This window comes from Apium graveolens, chromosome 4, assembly GCF_009905375.1.
Source record: "Apium graveolens cultivar Ventura chromosome 4, ASM990537v1, whole genome shotgun sequence".
In the NCBI taxonomy this organism is placed as follows: Eukaryota; Viridiplantae; Streptophyta; class Magnoliopsida; order Apiales; family Apiaceae; genus Apium; species Apium graveolens.
In genome coordinates, this window is record NC_133650.1 from 169,906,821 (window position 1) to 169,925,132 (window position 18,312).

At 39.3% G+C, this 18,312-nt stretch overlaps 2 protein-coding genes across 3 annotated transcripts; both read left to right on the top strand.

The window, feature by feature from the left end:
• Positions 1 to 1,270: 1,270 nt before the first annotated feature.
• On the top strand, positions 1,271 to 2,168 carry LOC141719140 (serpin-ZX-like). Its single transcript, XM_074521522.1, has 2 exons — positions 1,271 to 1,755; positions 2,015 to 2,168. Exons 1-2 carry the CDS (start codon positions 1,271 to 1,273, stop codon positions 2,166 to 2,168), a joined length of 639 nt encoding a protein of 212 aa, XP_074377623.1.
• Positions 1,282 to 6,596, top strand: LOC141720428 (uncharacterized). Of its 2 annotated transcripts, none has more exons than XM_074522835.1 (3): positions 1,282 to 1,678; positions 5,280 to 5,773; positions 5,847 to 6,596. In XM_074522835.1, the coding sequence occupies exons 2-3, from the start codon at positions 5,312 to 5,314 to the stop codon at positions 6,219 to 6,221; spliced, it is 837 nt and encodes a 278-aa protein (XP_074378936.1). In that variant the 5' UTR covers positions 1,282 to 1,678; positions 5,280 to 5,311; the 3' UTR covers positions 6,222 to 6,596. The 2 variants fall into 2 exon arrangements, with proteins under 2 accessions (XP_074378936.1, XP_074378935.1); XM_074522834.1 differs by lacking the exon at positions 1,282 to 1,678 and adding an exon at positions 3,077 to 5,191.
• Positions 6,597 to 18,312: the final 11,716 nt, after the last annotated feature.

Here is an 18,312-nt window from a genome sequence, read left to right on the forward strand (position 1 = left end):
GATAAGACGTCATGAGGTTGAGTGCGACTGTATAGTAGGTTTTCGGTACGATTCATGTTGCGATTCGAGATTCTTAGCTCGCGATGTGATTTCCAGACAACGGCAATGGTAGATCCTGATTTCCCTATATCATCTGATCGTTTGGAGCTTTCCGTTCGAGGATCGTCATCTTCTCTTAGATTTGATTTGCGCCTTGTTCCTCCATCAGTATTAATGGTACTACCTTCTGTTATAATAGTTGCACCTCTTCAAGTTATTCTACGCTATTTTACTACTTCTTGATATGAGACTACCTATTTAAGAATCTCCATATGTTTATTAATCGAATATCCGAGTCTATAAGAGCATCTCCAACCACACTCACGTGTTAGGTATATTTGTCAACGTGACATCTATTTTAGCTATTATCTTAATTTTAAGCCACTCCAATGGTAGCCACCTGTTAGGTAAAATTATAGCTATTGGGTTTTGGTCTTCTATATTTGTTGATCATCTTCCCGTCCTCTATATTATTCCACGTCATTTTCCTTATTTTTCTTAATTTTCTCAAACCCTAGTCTATAACTCTTTTTTCATCAACCATGTTTTTATATATTATTATTTTTATTTTTGTGTAATGTGTGAAAATAGGTTTGTACAGTTAATTGATAAGTAGGTGTGTACATGTATATATTATATACTATTATAATATAAAAATTATTTATATATGTTTATCATTATTTTATTATATATATAGATGCATTATTTATATTTTTATTTAGAACATAATAAATATTATGTAATGTTAAGTATAAAAATGTTACTTTATTGTTAACTAAATTTATAAAAATTCTAATATAAAAGATATGTTTTAGTCATAATATATTTTATTTATATGTATTAATGTTTGTTAATCATTTTTTCCATTTATTTTAAGTATGTTATTATATTTTCAATCAATCTTAATAATTATCTATTTTTATTTTATAAATTTTACTTTAAAATATTGATATAAATATAAAAATGTTCTACTATTAGCATTAAATATAATTTATTAAAAAATATAATTTTATTTTAACTAATATATATTTGAATTTAATAAAAAAAGTTAAATATAGCTAATGATTATAGTTAATACCGCTGAAATAAAAGTGCTTACAGGTTCAATAAAATTTTTAGCTAATCTTGTTTTAGCTAACAGTTTGAGATTCTTCCGTTGGAGATGCTCTAAACAGAGGGATCCTGTTTACTTTGACAGCCGAAGGAAAATAATAATTCAGTTTTTATGTCAATGGCAGCAGAGCATGAGTCCATTAAGGACACTAAACAATCGCGAGACAGCCAATCCCACGTATCATTAACCCTAGCGAAGCACCTTCTTTTAACCAAACAATCAAACATAGTCTTCTCTCCGATTTCCATTCAAATTGTTCTTAGCTTGCTTGCCGCAGGTTCAAGTGGTGAAACTCTAGACCAGTTTCTTACTTTTCTTAAAACTAAATCCACAGATGCACTTAACTATCTCTACACACATGTCGTCGATCTTGTTTTCGTCGATGGTTCGTTCGCTGATGGTCCTTGTCTGTCCTTAGCCAATGGTATTTGGCTAGACAAGTCCTTATCTCTGGAGCCTTCTTTCCAACATGTAGTCGATACTTTGTACAAAGCTGTTTCTCATCAGGCTGATTTTCAGAACAAGGTCAATTTTTCGGATTTTATCTATTTAATATTTTCAAGTTTAATGGTATTGCTTACTTTGGATACACATTCACCATCGTCTGTACCTAATTGATAGTGCAGGATTCTGTTGTGTTCTTTAGAAATTTTATGCATACAAGTAAGAGTCACTTCTATAGTTATGAAAAAGTTTCGGTAACACTGACTAATCTTTACCAAGGCAATGGGCACCCTTCTTGAAAAACATAAATGTTGATGCTATTTGAGAATCTGCACACATGGCTCTGTTTTAATTTTAATACAGGAATTGTTGATTAGTTTAAACTTGTGTATTTAGGCTTTGTTTTTTCGTTTTTAGACTTAAAAAGTATGAGCTTATAATGCAGTTTGAGGAGGCTAGGCTTTTGGTGAATTCATGGGTTGAAAAGGAGACCAATGGCCTTGTCAGAGATATTCTTCCTCCTGATTCACTTAGCAGCTCAACTAAGCTTGTACTTGCTAATGCCCTCTGATAATCTTAAATCACCCCGGGACCTTCTCCTTGCCGAACCCGGACTCAAACTCTTTTTGGACGGCGGCGGCGGCGTGCGGTGTAGCTGTAGGGTGGGAACCTACAAAATAGAACCGGAGGGGGGTGGCGTCCCCGCGGCACCTCCGGCGTGAGAATGAGAAAGGGTTTTAAGGAGAAGAAGGGCAAAGTGAGGATTATGCGAATATATTTATGGAGAGTACGTGTGTGCATGTAAGTATAGGTGAGAGAGAGAGTATGTAAGATTGTAACTTGTAACCTTCCTTCTGTTCTACCTTTTATAGGCCTCCTTCTAGGGTTTAGGGGTTTGTCCCATTTCATCTGGACCGTAGGTTGGCCTTTTGGACTGTAGGGCATCTGGACGCCTGGGATGCGTCAGAGTACTATCAGATCCGGACCGTAGGAATGTCTTGGATCTCGGGTACCTGGACGGTGGCGATGTTGCCAAGTGTCCTGGGCTCCTCAAGGTCAACGCTGAATGCGTCAGAGTACTGTCAGATCCGGACCGTAGGAATGTTCTGGATCTCGGGGACCTGGACGGTGGTGATGCCGCCACGTGTCCTGGGATCTTGTATTTGGGCCCTGGGCCTCTTCACTTGGGCCTGAATTATTATGGGCTATCATTTGCCCCCCACTCCCTTATGCGGGTTTACCCGGATGGGGGAGTAGAGTAATTGCCTTTGTGCCGCGACGCCTTTGCAAAATTTTGGGGGTTGTTTGATTTGCTGCCCCTAAACCCGGGGTCAAACGGGGATGAGACTCCGGGGTTGACTTGGTTAGTCATTTGACTTGAGTTTGATGTGGGATTCCTTGAAATAGTTTGGAAAATTTTGGGGGTTGTTTGATTTGCTGCCCCCTAACCCCGGGGTCAAACGGGGATGAGACTCCGGGGTTGACTTGGTTAGTCATTTGACTTGAGTTCAAGGTGGGATTCCTTGAAATACTTTGGAAAATTTTGGGGGTTGTTTGATTTGTTGCCCCCTAACCCCGGGGTCAAATGGGGATGAGACTCCGGGGTTGACTTGGCTAGTCATTTAATTTTGAATTTGAATTTTGGGCACGGTTTGGTGGGCAAGTACACTCCTGACATTTGATTTGACCGGACTCTGAAAAGTTGACGCTGCAAATCCGGGATGTCAGACGACTGTTGGGATTCTAGCCGGGGTCAAAGATATACACGTTTTATGCGTATCTTTTGAGTGTACAGTTTTTAATTTCCCCCCCTTTTTCTCCTAAAAAGTCGCGCCCACGTAATGATTACGTGACCAGTTTGTGTAATAACTGTTGTGCGGTTACTTTTTGGGGCCAATTGGGTTCCGCCACGTGGGTGGGGGGTTAATTTTCACTGCAAAAACCTTTCACCTGCTCCTCTTCCTTCTATAAATAGCATCCTCTTCTCATTCTTTTTTCTTTTACGCGATAAAGGAGTTTGAGGGAAAGACTGAAAAATCGAAGCTTTTGGAGAGCCATTTCTGCAAGTTTGAAGCCTTCATCTTTCTCCTGCTCACTTGTAAGTTCTTCATTCTTCTGTCCTTTCATTTATTCTCTTTTGTTATCGCAATGCATGTCGCCATTTTGTGTGAGTTGTTGCGCCTTTCTCTATTATTTTTGTAACTGCTTTGTTGTTCTGCCTCGAATCTATGTAGTTGTGTGGGTTTTGTATGTTTTTCACAGTGGTTTTGTGTTTAATTTGTGAAAATATCATAGGTTTTGCCATTTTAACATGCGAAAATGTGGGTTTTTGGTAGTGTAAAAAGTGGTTGAGCCCGGGGTGTGTTCGTGGCATGTGTCTTTGACTGTATGTGTATGTATCTTTCATAGATCTTGTTTTTGGGGTAAGATACGTATACGATTTGTTTCTAAACTTTCTCTGTTTTTGTTTTATTTTTGTTGTTGTTGGGTTCGGGTTTGGCATTGACTCCGGGGTGCGTTTATATAGACACACATAGTATATGTCAGGTAGCCGTTTTAAACGTATTGCTACTCTTAGGAACCGGTATCCCGAGCGTCCTGTCGGATTAGGCGAACTTAACTCCTTCTACCCTTCTTCCTCTTCTAGCAGTAGTTCAGTAGAGATGCCTCCCCGGGTTGACCAGCCTCAACAAGTTTTAGCTCAGACCCTCGTGTTAGGTCTCGGGGGTACCTTATCGAATCTGGATGGGTCATGGGAGGATGTAGATGAATACTTTGTCCAGTGCAGAGTGAACCCTAAGCCCCTGAGCTTTTATTACAGAGATTTATCTGAAGCATATGGGGGCCCGGATGGTTTGGGAGGCAGGGAGCCCTATAATGAGGATGACATGAATAGGAAGTTTTTCACCGCCCCGGGGACTAGGTATGAGTGTGGGGCGGTTCATAAAGAGGTTCAGGAGAAATATACGGACACTGAGGTAGATGGCGCCCTTAGACTCGCCTTTAACCTTGATGATACATACCAGTGGAGATGGCCCGGGGAGCATGAAAGGGTATACCACAGACCGGAGGGGGGATGGGTTGGTATTCCATTAGAGCATCTCCGGGGCATGCGCCTCGGATTACATCAGTTCACCAAATCCCTATGTCGGGATGTTTATGGTATCCCTTTTACTCAGCTGGCCCCGAATTCGGTGAAGTGGATCAGCTGGTTTTTAGCTTGCTGCCATGCCAAAAATTACCTCCCCACCTTCAAACTTTTTCATCATATTTTCAAAATTAAGAGATCCACTGCCCGTCCGATTTATTAATTCATGTTTAGGATCGAGGACTGTGGGTATCCTTCTGATAAGATGGTCCTCCTAGTCAGCATGTTGACGTCGCTTAAGGGATGGCACCGGGAGTTCATATTTGTCTGGGGTGGGGATTTGGAGTTCATGCCGCTCCATAAACTTGAAATTAAAACAGATAGGTTTCTGGTCCAGCGGCTCGGGCAAGCAGCTCTCGCGATGGTTTATGCCTTCTGTGGGGCACTTGGGACGCAATGGACCCGGAATTATTTTACTAGCAATGAAAACATGCATGCTGCCGGATGTAAGTCTTTTGCCTTGGTGTTATTTTGTTGCTTTAGCTTTATTGATTGTTTGTATCCGGGACTGATATTTTGTTGTTTCCTTTTCAGGTATTCCAAAGTTAATTCCTTATCCCCCGAATATGTCTGCCCAACTTAAGGATCTCTCAGCCAAGCTGCGAAGGATTGGGGGAATGACGAGCTTGGACGCCGGGAAGAAGAAGGTTGGTGAGGGTGATGATGCGGCCCGGAAGGCGGCACCGTCTCGTCCGGGGAGGACAACGATCGTGATCAACGAGCCCCGGGCCGAGGACATGCAGCAAGGGGATGTGATAAGGGTTCCGGCACCTCGAAAGAGGAAGAGTGCTCCCGCGGGTTCCGGGGACAAAGGTAATGATGTGTCTGAGGGCCCAGTTTTGAAGAAGGCTGTTGTTGACCTGGCCCCGGATACTCCGGAAACTTTGAAAGCCCTGCTTGCTAGTTTCACCCCGGAGACTCGCCGGAGAGAGCTGTTTGAGAACTATGCTAGCACGGCGGAGAGGAAGAAGTACAGGAAGGAGCCTCTCGATGACTTCCTGGTCGGGCATCAGGAGGAAATCACTGCTGTAAGCCTTTTTCTTGCTTTCTTCTTGTGTTCTTGTATTTGTGTTTCCTAATCATGACTTATAATGTTTTCAGGCTAACTCTCGGGTTGCTGGACTGGTTTGCATAACCCGCCGCCTTCAGGCGAAGGCTGATGCTGCCGAGGTCTACAAGACTGAATCCGAGCGGCTGTCCCGGGAGATCCAGGCGTTGAAGGAGGCGAGTGCAAGGGAGGCTGCTGCTCATAAGAAGATTTTGGACGAGATCCGGGAGAGGCAGGATCGGGCTGAGGCTTCTGTCCGGGAGATGAGGGCTGAAAATCAGAAGTTGAAGGATGATCTTGCCTCCCGGCCCACTCCTGAGGAGGTTCTGGCAGGGTTCCGATGCACTCCTGCATATTACGAAGAGCTGAGATCCAGATCTGCTGGAATGTTGCTTCTAAGTATCTTGTTGAAGAGCCTCAGGGTATAATAGACGTCTTCTTGGAGAAGTATATTGAAGAGGAGACCCGCTTGGAGCAGGAAAAGGAAGCTATCCGGGCAACGGAGTCCGGTGTCGGAACGTCTAGTAACATCCCTCCATCTCCCGGATCGCCGCTTGCCCAGCAGCCTCCGGTTTCAGAATGTGATCCCGAGCAACCTCCCCCTCCTCTCGCCGAGCCTGCAGCAGAAGCTTAAAGACTTTGCCATTTCTTGGCATGTAACTTTCGTTTCTTTGTTTTTAGTACTGTCTGAACTCAGCCTGTTGGATACTTTGTCTGTAATTTAAATGACTTGGATTTGCCCCCCGGGGTGTGTTTCCCCAGGGTTATTTAATATGATCGTGCTTTTCTTTCTTTCCTTTCTTTCCCCGGGGTAATTTTTCATTTGATAGGAATTTTCAGAGTACACATGGGTTGTGTTTTTGCGGACCCCGGGATGGGGTAAAAAATTTTGACTACACATGGGCTGTGGTTATGCGGACCCCGGGATGGAGTAAAATTTTTAACTTCTAAAAAATTTTATGAATACTCATAGGTTGAGTTTTTATGGGACCCCGGGTAGGGGTAATTTTCCATTTGATAGGAATTTTCAAAGTACACATGGGCTATGTTTTTGCGGACCCCGGGATGGGGTAAAATTTTTAACTTATAAAAAATTTTATGAATACTCATAGGTTGAGTTTTTATAGGACCCCAGGTAGGGGTAATTTTCCATTTGATAGGAATTTTCAAAGTACACATGGGTTGTGTTTATTTAACAAAATTGATTCGAGCTATCTGACGCTTAAAGTAGAGTTTTTCATTCATATTGAAAGCAAAAATTACATTCTGGAGTGAATGGGGACAATGCTTACATCAAAATATCATAGTGTAAATGTAGAGATGTTCCCAGAATGTGCACCTTTTCCTTACTGGTAAAATTTCCTTAGTCGGGTTCCGTGCCAGGTGTTGGGGACCTCGGTTCCGCTGAGGTAGCTCAGTTTGTAGGTTCCCGGACGGATCACTTCCTTGACTATATAAGGGCCTTCCCAGTTCAGCTGCAGTTTTCCCTGATTAGTTGGGTCCGAGGCTTCAGTGTCCCGGAGCACTAGGTCTCCCGCCATATATTCCCTTATCCTGGTCTTCTTTGCAAAGTAAAGCTTTGTTTTTTCCTTGTAGCTTTCCATTTTTTCTACGGCCTGATCTTTTACTTCATCCAAGAGTTCGAGGTTGGTTCTGAGGCCTTCTATATTGGAGACCTCGTCAAAGTTGGTCACTCTATGTGAAGGGGATCCGGTTTCTACCGGTAACCGGGCTTCAATACCGTAGGCAAGCTTGAATGGAGTCTCCCCGGTTCCTGTCCGGGGGGTAGTTCTTGTTAGGTCACACACACTGTAGAGGGGGGTGAATACAGTGTATAATACAATCAAATCGAACTTTAATATCTTAAGTAACAGAAAATAAACTTTATTGAAACAATAAACTCTGTTACAGTATGGAACTGTTACAAATATCACGAGAGCTGCTAGGGTTACAATGAATAATCTTCTTGAATATAACAACACTTATAGTGTAAACCCTATGTATGTGTTTATATACTACACAGTTACAAGATAATCGCTAATTGATATGGAATATAATTCTGCTTCCTAAAATATATCAATCAGATATCTTTTCTTCCAAGTATTCCATTCTTCACGGAACTCCTTCTTCATGCATATCTCTTCTTATGTTTATCTCGATCTTCTTTCCTTTAATCAGCTACTGTCCTTATCTGGACATCCTTCAGCACTTAAGTTCTGATATCTAACTTCTGATGATTATCTCCTGATAATATAAGTACTGATATCCTTAAGTCCTGACTTCCAGTATAAGTACTGATTAATGGTTAAGTACTGACTTGTCCTGTTAAGTAAGATATGAAATCTAAACATAAATCATATTAGCCATGACATTATCAAATATATCTAACAATCTCCCCCAACTTGTAAATTAGCATAATATACAAGTTTAACAGATATTTGATGATGTCAAAAACATTAAGTATAAATGCATGAGAATTAGACTAGATAACTACAACTTACAGTCCTTAAAGCTTTATCAATATTTAACTTCTGATAACAACTTCAGTCTGTTCAAATATCAGAATTTAAGCAGTGGTAGATCTTTAACTTGGCTTCATTATCTGATCTCTCTGATGTCAGGAGTTGTTCTGAGATAGTTCTTCAATAAACATCTCTCAGCATATCTAAGTTCATCAATCATTCTCCTTTTGGCATCTTTAAGCTCTGCAGTATCTTCACCAATTTGAAAGATTGCAGCTCTGACATCATTGATCTTTGCTTTTCTTATATCCTGATCCAGTCTGATCAAATAAGCTTTATCAGACTCAAGATTGAATTCCACAGCCCTGTACCCTAGAAAGGTAGTTACAATTTGAGCAGAATTGGGCTTCATTTCAACTATATCACCCTTGTGATCTCTGTACTTTGGAACGTATATGCTGTCAAACTTAACAGAATAAAGCCTTTTATGTCTCTGAATCTGATCCTTCAAATAGTTTGCAGCAGTCCCTGTCAATCTGTCATCCACTTGAAGTAAGAATAGTACATGCTCCAATTCTTCAAAATACTTCAACGGAATGGCATTTTGTCTTATATGATAAACCCTACCATCTGTCATGAAATACAACAAGATGTATTCTTTCAAGTAGGTATGGTAAACCATTTGTACAGATTCCAGTTGATTCAATCTCTCAGGAGTTGCTCCAATACCTGGTTCACTCAAGGAAGTTGGATCATTGGTAGTGTTCTGTATTCTTCTTTCATCAGCACTTCTCAATCCAGTTTTATCTCTTGCTTCCTTTCCAGTAACTACTCTAGCTTCAAAACCACTTGCAGTAGTCTTCAAAGGTTGAGTCTGTTTTGCTTTAGTGAATCCTGGTAGGAGTGTCTTTGGTCTATCTTCTGATATCAAGTTAACTTGAGCTATGTCAGAGGTTACTTGCTTCTTCTAAATATCAGAACTTACAATTTCTTGACTCTGAACAACTTGAGCCATGTCAGAGGTTTTTTTAAGAACTTTTCTTGAAGTCAGAGCAAGATCATTCTTTTCATCAGTAATTTCTTCATCCTCAAGAGGTACATAAACCTTGATAGGTTCACCAACCTTTTCTTTACCCTTGGATCTTGGATCTATCTGTGGTTGTGATCTAGCCAATGTTGCTTCAGAATGTGTCCTTTCTTTGATCACAATGCCTTTGAGTTTTGGAAGTGGCTCTTTACCAGAAGCTTCAGATTTAGATGTGACTTTCTCTGATTTAAGCCTGGCTTCTTCTTCCATTAAACTCTCCAAGTCCATTCCTGGATTTTCCTGAAGAAATAACTGTCTTGACATTTCCTCATCAAGATCTAAAAGTTCATCAGAACTTATCCTTTTACCTGTAGCAGAACTTATTCTTTTCCCAGTATCAGAACTTGTCCTGTGACTAGCTTGTCTTGATGTGAATCTTCTACCTTGACTATGACCTCTACCCATTCGAGAGCTTCCTCGATCATCTTTTCCATCATCCTTCCCTTTCAGTGTCTTGTCAGTCTTGCATTTGGACTTAATTACTTTCTCCCCCTTTTTGGCATCAGCAGGTAATAGAAGAGAGACAAGCAATTCCACTGAAGATTGGATTTCATTAAGTTGTGATTGCTGAGAAGCTTGATTTTTCAGAATATCATCAATCTGAGCTTGTTGATTATCTTGAGTCTTCTCAATATAAGCAATCCTGTCAAAGGTAGGTTGGAAGAACTTTTTCTTATCAATCTTGTGAACTTGTTCTTGCTTCATTAGTTCTTCCCTTAAGAGATGTAACTCTGCATGAGTATTTGAATGAAGACCTTGTAAATGTTTAGTACTCAATGCAGTGACTCTAAGCTGTGTTTTGAAATCATCAGTATTTAACATCTCATCAGCTTTTGTCAATTGCTCGGCCAGATTCTGTTCAGTTGGAACACAGGTGACTGAGTTCCATTCCTTAGTCCACTCCTGTCCTGCAGTAGTTTCACTCCAAGGCACTGGTGCTTCTCTGGTAACAAACTTCTTAACAAGTTCAGACTTAAGAGTAGTTTGTTGAGGAGCATGTCCTGAAGGACCTGCTGCATCAGCATCTGCATTTGTAGCAGCATCACCAGTATCTCCAGCATTAGCAGCATCAGAACTTACAGAATCAGTATCTTCTGATAAAACAACAGTGTGAGTAGCAATTGAGGCTTCAACATCCTCTAGTTGCTGATCTGGTTCTAAGTTCTGATCAACAGCCGTATCCTGATGCTCACCTAAAGTCTGAGCATCAACATATTGATGCAGAGAAGGTGTTGTAGATAACTCTGGAGTTTGAACAGCATCAGTAACAGGTGTTGTTGAAGGATTAGTTGCTGTTGGAGCTTCTAAGAGAATTACTTCAGGCACAACCAAGGTTTGAGCATCAATATCAGCACTTGTGCCTGGATCAACAGGAGACACAGATGGTGTGTTAGCCTTTTCAGAAACAGCTTCCTTAGATGGAGTTGATGGAGAAGAAATGACTGTAGCAAATTCCTTGTCTTGTGAGATCAGAGATTCCTGATCCCCTTCCTTAGCTGCTTCCTCTTCATCATCTGAAACTGGCCTTTTTGCTCTCTGTTTCTTGTATCTCTTTGTTGATTTGGATTCCTTGGGAGTTTCAGGAACTGTCATTCTTCTAAGCCTTTTGAGAAGCCTAGATTCCCCAATTCCAGAATCCTTCTGAGAAGTCTTTTTCTCAGCTTCACCTACAACAGGTTCTGAAGAAGGAACCTGGTCCTCAGTATCAGATTCATCTCTCAAGGCAATCCTCCTTCTCTTTTGAGGTGTTTGAGGAACAGTCTGTGTCCTCTTTGGCTTGGAGGATGAAGGCTTCACAGTAGGTGCTGAGGATGAGGGTTGAACAGTCTGTGAAGTGGAGAGATAGGATTTGAGATATTTCCTGAGGGTAGGTTGAGTAGAATGAGTGGTAGGTGCGGAGGATGATGGTTTTTGAGTGTTTGTTGTTGGTTGGACATCAGAGTAAACAGATCTATAAGTATCAGGATCAGCATTTACTAGGATCTGTTTTACAGACTGAGGAATCTGTAATGGTCTAACCACTGATTTCTTAGTGTCAGCATTTACCAGGTCATTAAAGTAGCATTTTGCAACTTTAAAAGATGGGGTTGAGGAACTGACTAATTGAGGTTCATCAGTACAAAAAGTATAAATTAGTTGACAGAATCTAGCAAAATAGACAACATTCCTATCCTCTGTCATCCTATCCCCAATAAAACCAATTATACCAGTTGCAAAATCAAAATGAGTTTGATTTATAATAGCATACCCGATGTGCTGACTCAGAATTGGGATAACATCAAAATTCGAACATTTGTTCCCAAAAGCTTTAGTGATGCAGTCGAAGAAGAAGCTCCATTCTCTTCTGATATGAGCCCGTTTCAACTGCACAAGTTTTGCCAAACTCTTTTCATACCCCAAATTTGCCATTAACTCCTGAAGAGCTGATTCTTCTGGAATTGAAAAGGTACAACCTTCTGGGAGATGTAGAGCCTAGCGTATTGTACCAGGAGTAACTGCATAAGAAGAATCACCCACTTCGAAAACAATACTAGGAGTGTCATGTCTACCACCATCATCAAAGTGCCCAGTCCGCCAAAACGTCAGAACTTGTTGGCTCGAAAAGACTGAAGGTTGGGTTAATGCATACCCAATCTCACTGTGTGCAAGAAGATCTTGCACAAAATGCAATTCAGATGGAGCTTCAGCATGATCAAAAATTGCAGCATAGTTGTTTGGAACAAACTTAGCTCCATCAATGATTAAATCCTTAGGTGCCATGTGAAAAATTGAGATTTAAAAGTGCCTGTTAGGTGTTTGATAAAATGTCTGTATGAAAAACAAACGTGAGAAGAAGAGAGAAAGAGAGAGTAAAAGCAAGTAGAGAGAAAAAGTATGAAGGAAATAAAAGATTAAAGAAATCCTCTCTGTCGTACTTATACTCTGGAAAAAAAATGTTACCGTTGGACACCTGTCAGACATGTAGTAATAACGGATAGTTACTGGGCGCGAGAAAACAGTAATCATTACTTGCCCACTTGCCTGTTTTCAAGGAAAAACCGTTCCACTTACCCAGATATGCCATTAATCAAGGTGAAACAGTTTTAATTCAAAATTGAAACTGTTCCCACTGATTTAGTTATTTTTCACTGCATCATTAATATTCTGAAAATAAATCAAGTGAAAATGACCAAGATAAATCAGATGAGTAAGTGCTGATAAAGAAAAATCAGAACTTAAATTAAAACAGAATTTATATGGTCATCAGAATATGAATAATTATCAAGATTTATCAATGCATTACAAAATATCTTAGAGACAAAATCTTGAAACAAAAATAAATTTCATTAAAATATCAAGAGAATACATTCATGAAATTGAAATTACATCAGTACTTATAAAAGATTTCCCTAAGCTACTAAACCTAACATCAACAGCCTTAGTCCTAGCTCAAGAAGCAGGGCAAGGCTGATGATGAAGAAAAACAGGAAGAAGAAAATAAATCATTTCTTCTTCCTACTCTCGACAAACAGAATGGCGAGTCGGATGATTCGCTCTTGCTGGCGGAGAGCTTCCAGCCTTTCCTCCTCCAATCGCTCCAGATGGCGATGGTAATCCATATAGAAGAACAGGAGGTGGGTCAGTACCTCCTGTGGGACAGAGTCCCATATCTCCTCAGGAATGGCCGTGACGTGCCATTCCTGCTGCCAATCAGCACAGCTTAGCTCCATATTAAACGTTTGGTAATTCAAAAACATGTTGTATCTGACCATTGTATTTTTGAAAGAAAAAGTATGAAGGTAAGTTTGTAAGAAAGAATTTGATGGGAAAGCTGATGTGAAGTGTTTGCTTATATAGGCAAGTGAATTCCAGGAGACGCAAAGGAATTTAATGCTGACAGGTAGAATTAATTCTACTTCGTCTCCCCAGACTTGAAAAGAATAACATTCATTGGAAAGAGAAAACATGGTTTAATGCGCACAAGTAACAAGTAAAAGTAGATTGTTCAAGTACGAATACCATTAACCCTAACCATAGTGACTATTAGTCTTCCACTTCAACATATTCTAGTTTGAACCGAGACTGTTATCAAATTTTATCCACAGATAAGTCAAGTAAAGAATTTAGACTGTAATATCAGAACTTAGACTTATATCAGAACTTAACAGTCATCAGAACATAATTTCTTAACTCGAAAAAGGAATGCTTATCTGAGTAAATCCTCATACAAGTTCTGAGTTATACTCTTCAGAACTTAATCTTCAGAATATGCAACCAGAACTTGTCCTCAGAATTAGTGCAAGGTGACACAATGACTGTTTATCTAAAACAACATAGACCACCACAGTAATTTTCATCATTCAGATGGAGTGATTAGTGTGTGCATCAAGCTAAATAGCAGACAAAGAGTAAAGTCTGATTCACTTCAGTACATCTTAGAAATAAGGCATAACTAAAATTTTGCTAAAGAGCTGTCATTACCCTGAAACCTACTGATGAATGAGTTCATGCTTGAGTCCACCTCAACTGTTTTGTGCTAATTTTATGCATCTTTTTAAATTCTATTTTACAGTGGCTTCTCAGTGTAAGTAAGTCATGACTGCTTATCAGAATTTATGCTATTATCAGAGTATTTCTCCAGTAATCATAGAGTGTGAAAAGTCACCAAGAAAATATTTTGTTTTTCTAATGCATATTTACTTAATACCAGCAATGCACTTGGGTCGTCCCTTCCACATTTTTACTCTAGATCTCAAAGGAGTACCTGATTTTATTCTTTGATCCTTTTGGTTTTTCTTTTGATAAGTGAGGTTTATCAGCACTTAGTACATTCAGCAGTTTTACTAGTATCAGAACTTAACAGATGAGTAGCATTATTCTAATTTGTGACTTAGTAATAAGATAAACAAAGTAAACTCAACTAAGCTCAATTATCAGAATTTGCTTGTGTCATAAAATTTCCACAGAAATAATTACTTCTTACATAGGATCATTTGTTTATTGAAGACTACTAGGTCAGTATCTAGCACAGTTATCCTCATAGGATTGAATATTTACTTAAACATACATATCACGTATCAGAGTTTAGAAACATATATCAGACCACAATCAGTACTTAAACGCATATTTCAATTAATCACAGAATACACAGAGAGATTACATTCTGTAAATACTGATCATAAAGTCTGATGTATCAGAACAAAACTAGGCAGATTTAGAAAAAGAACCTGAAACCATTCCAAGTTCATTTACCAATCTTGTAAAAGTGGCTTCACACAGTGGTTTTGTGAAGATATCTGCTAGTTGTTGTTCTGTTGGAACAAAGTGCAATTCCACTGTACCTTCATCCACATTTTCCCTTATGAAGTGGTACCTGATGCTGATGTGCTTTGTCATAGAGTGTTGAACTGGATTACCTGTCATAGCAATAGCACTTTGATTATCACAGTAAATAGGGATTTTGAAATATATTAACCCATAATCCAGTAACTGATTCTTCATCCAAAGAATCTGTGCACAACAGCTTCCTGCAGCAATATACTCTGCTTCTGCAGTTGATGTGGAAATTGACTTTTGTTTCTTGCTGAACCAAGAAACCAATCTGCCTCCAAGGAATTGGCAGCTTCCACTTGTGCTTTTCCTGTCAATTTTGCAACCTGCAAAATCTGCATCTGAGTAACCTATTAGTTTAAAATCTGGTTCTCTAGGATACAACAATCCCAGATCAGCTGTTCCTTTAAGATACTTAAAAATTCTTTTCACAGCTGTTAAGTGAGGTTCTCTTGGATCTGCTTGAAATCTTGCACAAAGACAGGTAGCATACATGATATCAGGTCTACTAGCAGTTAGATAAAGTAGAGAGCCAATCATACCTCTGTAATCAGTAATATCTACTAATTTACCAGTATCCTTATCCAGTTTTGTTGCAGTGGCCATGGGAGTGGATGCACTTGAACAATCTTGCATTCCAAATTTCTTCAGCAAGTTTCTGGTGTACTTAGTTTGACAAATAAAAGTGCCTTCTTCATTCTGCTTGACTTGAAGGCCCAGAAAATAGCTAAGTTCCCCCATCATACTCATCTGATATCTTGACTGCATCAGTTTGGCAAACTTCTTGCAAAGTCTGTCATTTGTAGACCCAAAAATGATATCATCAACATAAATCTGGACCAGAAGTAAGTACTTTCCATGGTTGAGGTAGAACAATGTTTTGTCTATTATTCCTCTGTTGAATCCACTATCCAGAAGAAACTGAGCTAAAGTCTCATACCATGCTCTAGGAGCTTGCTTAAGTCCATAAAGTGCTTTATCAAGCCTGTAGACATAATCTGGATGTTTGGAATCTACAAAGCCTGGAGGTTGTTCAACATATACTTCTTCCTCCAATTCTCCATTGAGAAAAGCACTTTTCACATCCATTTGAAAGACAGTAAACTTTTTGTGAGCAGCATAAGCCAAAAATATCTTTATGGCTTCTAACCTAGCAACTGGTGCAAATGTTTCATCATAATAATTCCCTCCTGTTGAGAATATCCTTTTGCAACCAGCCTTGCCTTATTCCTTGTAATTATGCCATCACTGTCAGTTTTGTTTCTGAATACCCACTTTGTACCAACAACAGATCTATTCTTTGGTCTTGGCACTAGGGTCCAGACTTTGTTTCTTTCAAATTCATTCAACTCTTCCTGCATTGCTTGCACCCAATCAGCATCTTGAAGAGCTTCTTCCACTTTCTTTGGCGCAGTCTGAGAGAGAAAAGAATTGTAAAGACATTCATTCGAAGTACCTGTTCTAGTTCTGACACCTGCATCAGGATTTCCAATTATCAAATCAGGTGTATGTGATTTTGTCCACTTCCTTGCAGATGGAAGGTTTTCTCTAGAACTGGATGCTCCCCCATGATCCATGTTGTCTTCAATTTATTTTTTGATGCTCCCCCTGAAACTATGCTCTCTGAGTTGGATTCTTCAGAATTTAGATTTTTAGCACTAGCAGAACTTGGCTTATCAGAACTTGACGAATCAGAACTTGAAGAGCCAGATGTATGTTCTGATGTTTCTTGAGATGTGGTAAGATCTTGAGTATGCTCCCCCTGCATAGGTGCATCTTCCTTTGACGTAGTCACCACAGTTTCAATAACATCAGAGTTTAATCCATCAGAGTTTACAGTATCAGGACTTAGACTGTCAGGATTTTCAGTATCAGAATTTGAGTCTTCATTTTCAAATCTCAGCTGATCATGGTCAATGAAATCTTCAAGACCAGTAATCTTCTTGTCATCAAAAGAGACATTGATAGATTCCATGACCACTTTTGTTCTCAAATTATAGACTCTGAAGGCTTTTGTGGAAAGTGGATATCCAACAAAGATTCCTTCATCAGCTTTTAGATCAAACTTGGATAGCTGTTCAGGATGAGTCTTGAGAACAAAACACTTGCATCCAAATACATTAAAGTACTTCAGATTTGGCTTCTTTTTCTTCACCATCTCATATGGTGTTTTTCCATGCTTGTTAATGAGTGTTGCATTTTGAGTAAAACAAGCAGTCTGCACAGCTTCAGCCCAGAAATATGTTGGAAGCTTTGCTTCTTCAAGCATTGTACGTGCAGCTTCAATGAGAGTTCTATTCTTCCTTTCAACAACTCCATTTTGCTGTGGAGTTCCAGGAGCAGAAAATTCCTGCTTTATTCCATAGTTTTTGCTGAACTCTTCCATTATCAAATTCTTGAATTCAGTGCCATTATCACTCCTTAAGATTTTCACAGAATCTTTGACCAATTTATCCAGATGTTTGACATGATCAATCAAGATAGATGTAGTTTCACTTTTTGTGTGCAAGAAATACACCCATGTGTATCTGGTGAACTCATCCACTATGACCAACGCATATTTCTTCTTTGCAATAGACATGACATTTACTGGACCAAATAGATCAACATGTAGTAGATGATAAGGCTCAAGAATTGATGATTCAGTCTTGCTCTTAAATGAAGATTTTCTTTGTTTGGCTTTCTGACAGGAATCACAAAGACCATCAGGAGCAAATACTGACTTTGGCAGTCCTCTCACAAGATCTTTCTTGACTAGTTCATTTATATTGTTGAAATTTAAATGAGAGAGTCTCTTGTGCCAATTCCAGCTTTCTTCAATTGATGCTCTACTCATCAGACAAATTACAGAACCATCAGTACTTGTTGAAAGTTTAGCTTCATAAATGTTACCACGCCTGTATCCTTTCAGAACAACTTTGCCTTTAGATTTACTCACAATTTCACAGTGTTCTTCAAAGAAATCAACATGATAACCTCTGTCACGGATTTGACTTATACTCAGCAGATTGTGTTTAAGTCCTGAGACCAGAGCTACTTTTTTAATTATGACATTCCCAAGATTGATATTGCCATATCCCAATATTTTTCCAATGTTGCCATCTCCATAAGAAACATTTGGGCCAGCCTTCTCCACAAAGTCTGATAGCAGGGCCTTATTTCCAGTCATATGTCTTGAACATCCACTGTCCAGAACTAGAATGTTTTTCCTGTTGCCCTGCAATCACAAAGACCACTAATTATTAGTTTTAAGGACCCAGACTTGCTTGGATCCTTTGGTCTTATTAAGTTTGTTAACATTTGCAGCGGATTTAGCATCAGAGTTTATGTTAACATTTTTCTTATCAGAACTTACACTATCAGACTTTGAATCAGAATTTACACTAGAAGGAACAATGGAAACTTTCTTCAAAGAAGGTTTTATTTGATAATAATCATAGTACAAACTATGATATTCCTTACAAGTATAAATGGAATGCCATAAACTACCACAATGAAAACAAGGATTTTGTGGTTTGTATCTAACAGACTGACTCTTAACTCCTGATTTTGAAGGTAAGGAGTTAATATTCTTATTCTTCCTGCAAAAAGAAGTCAGATGGTTAGAACTTCCACAGTTATGACATGTTTTCCTAGGAGCATCAGGAACAGGTTTATAAT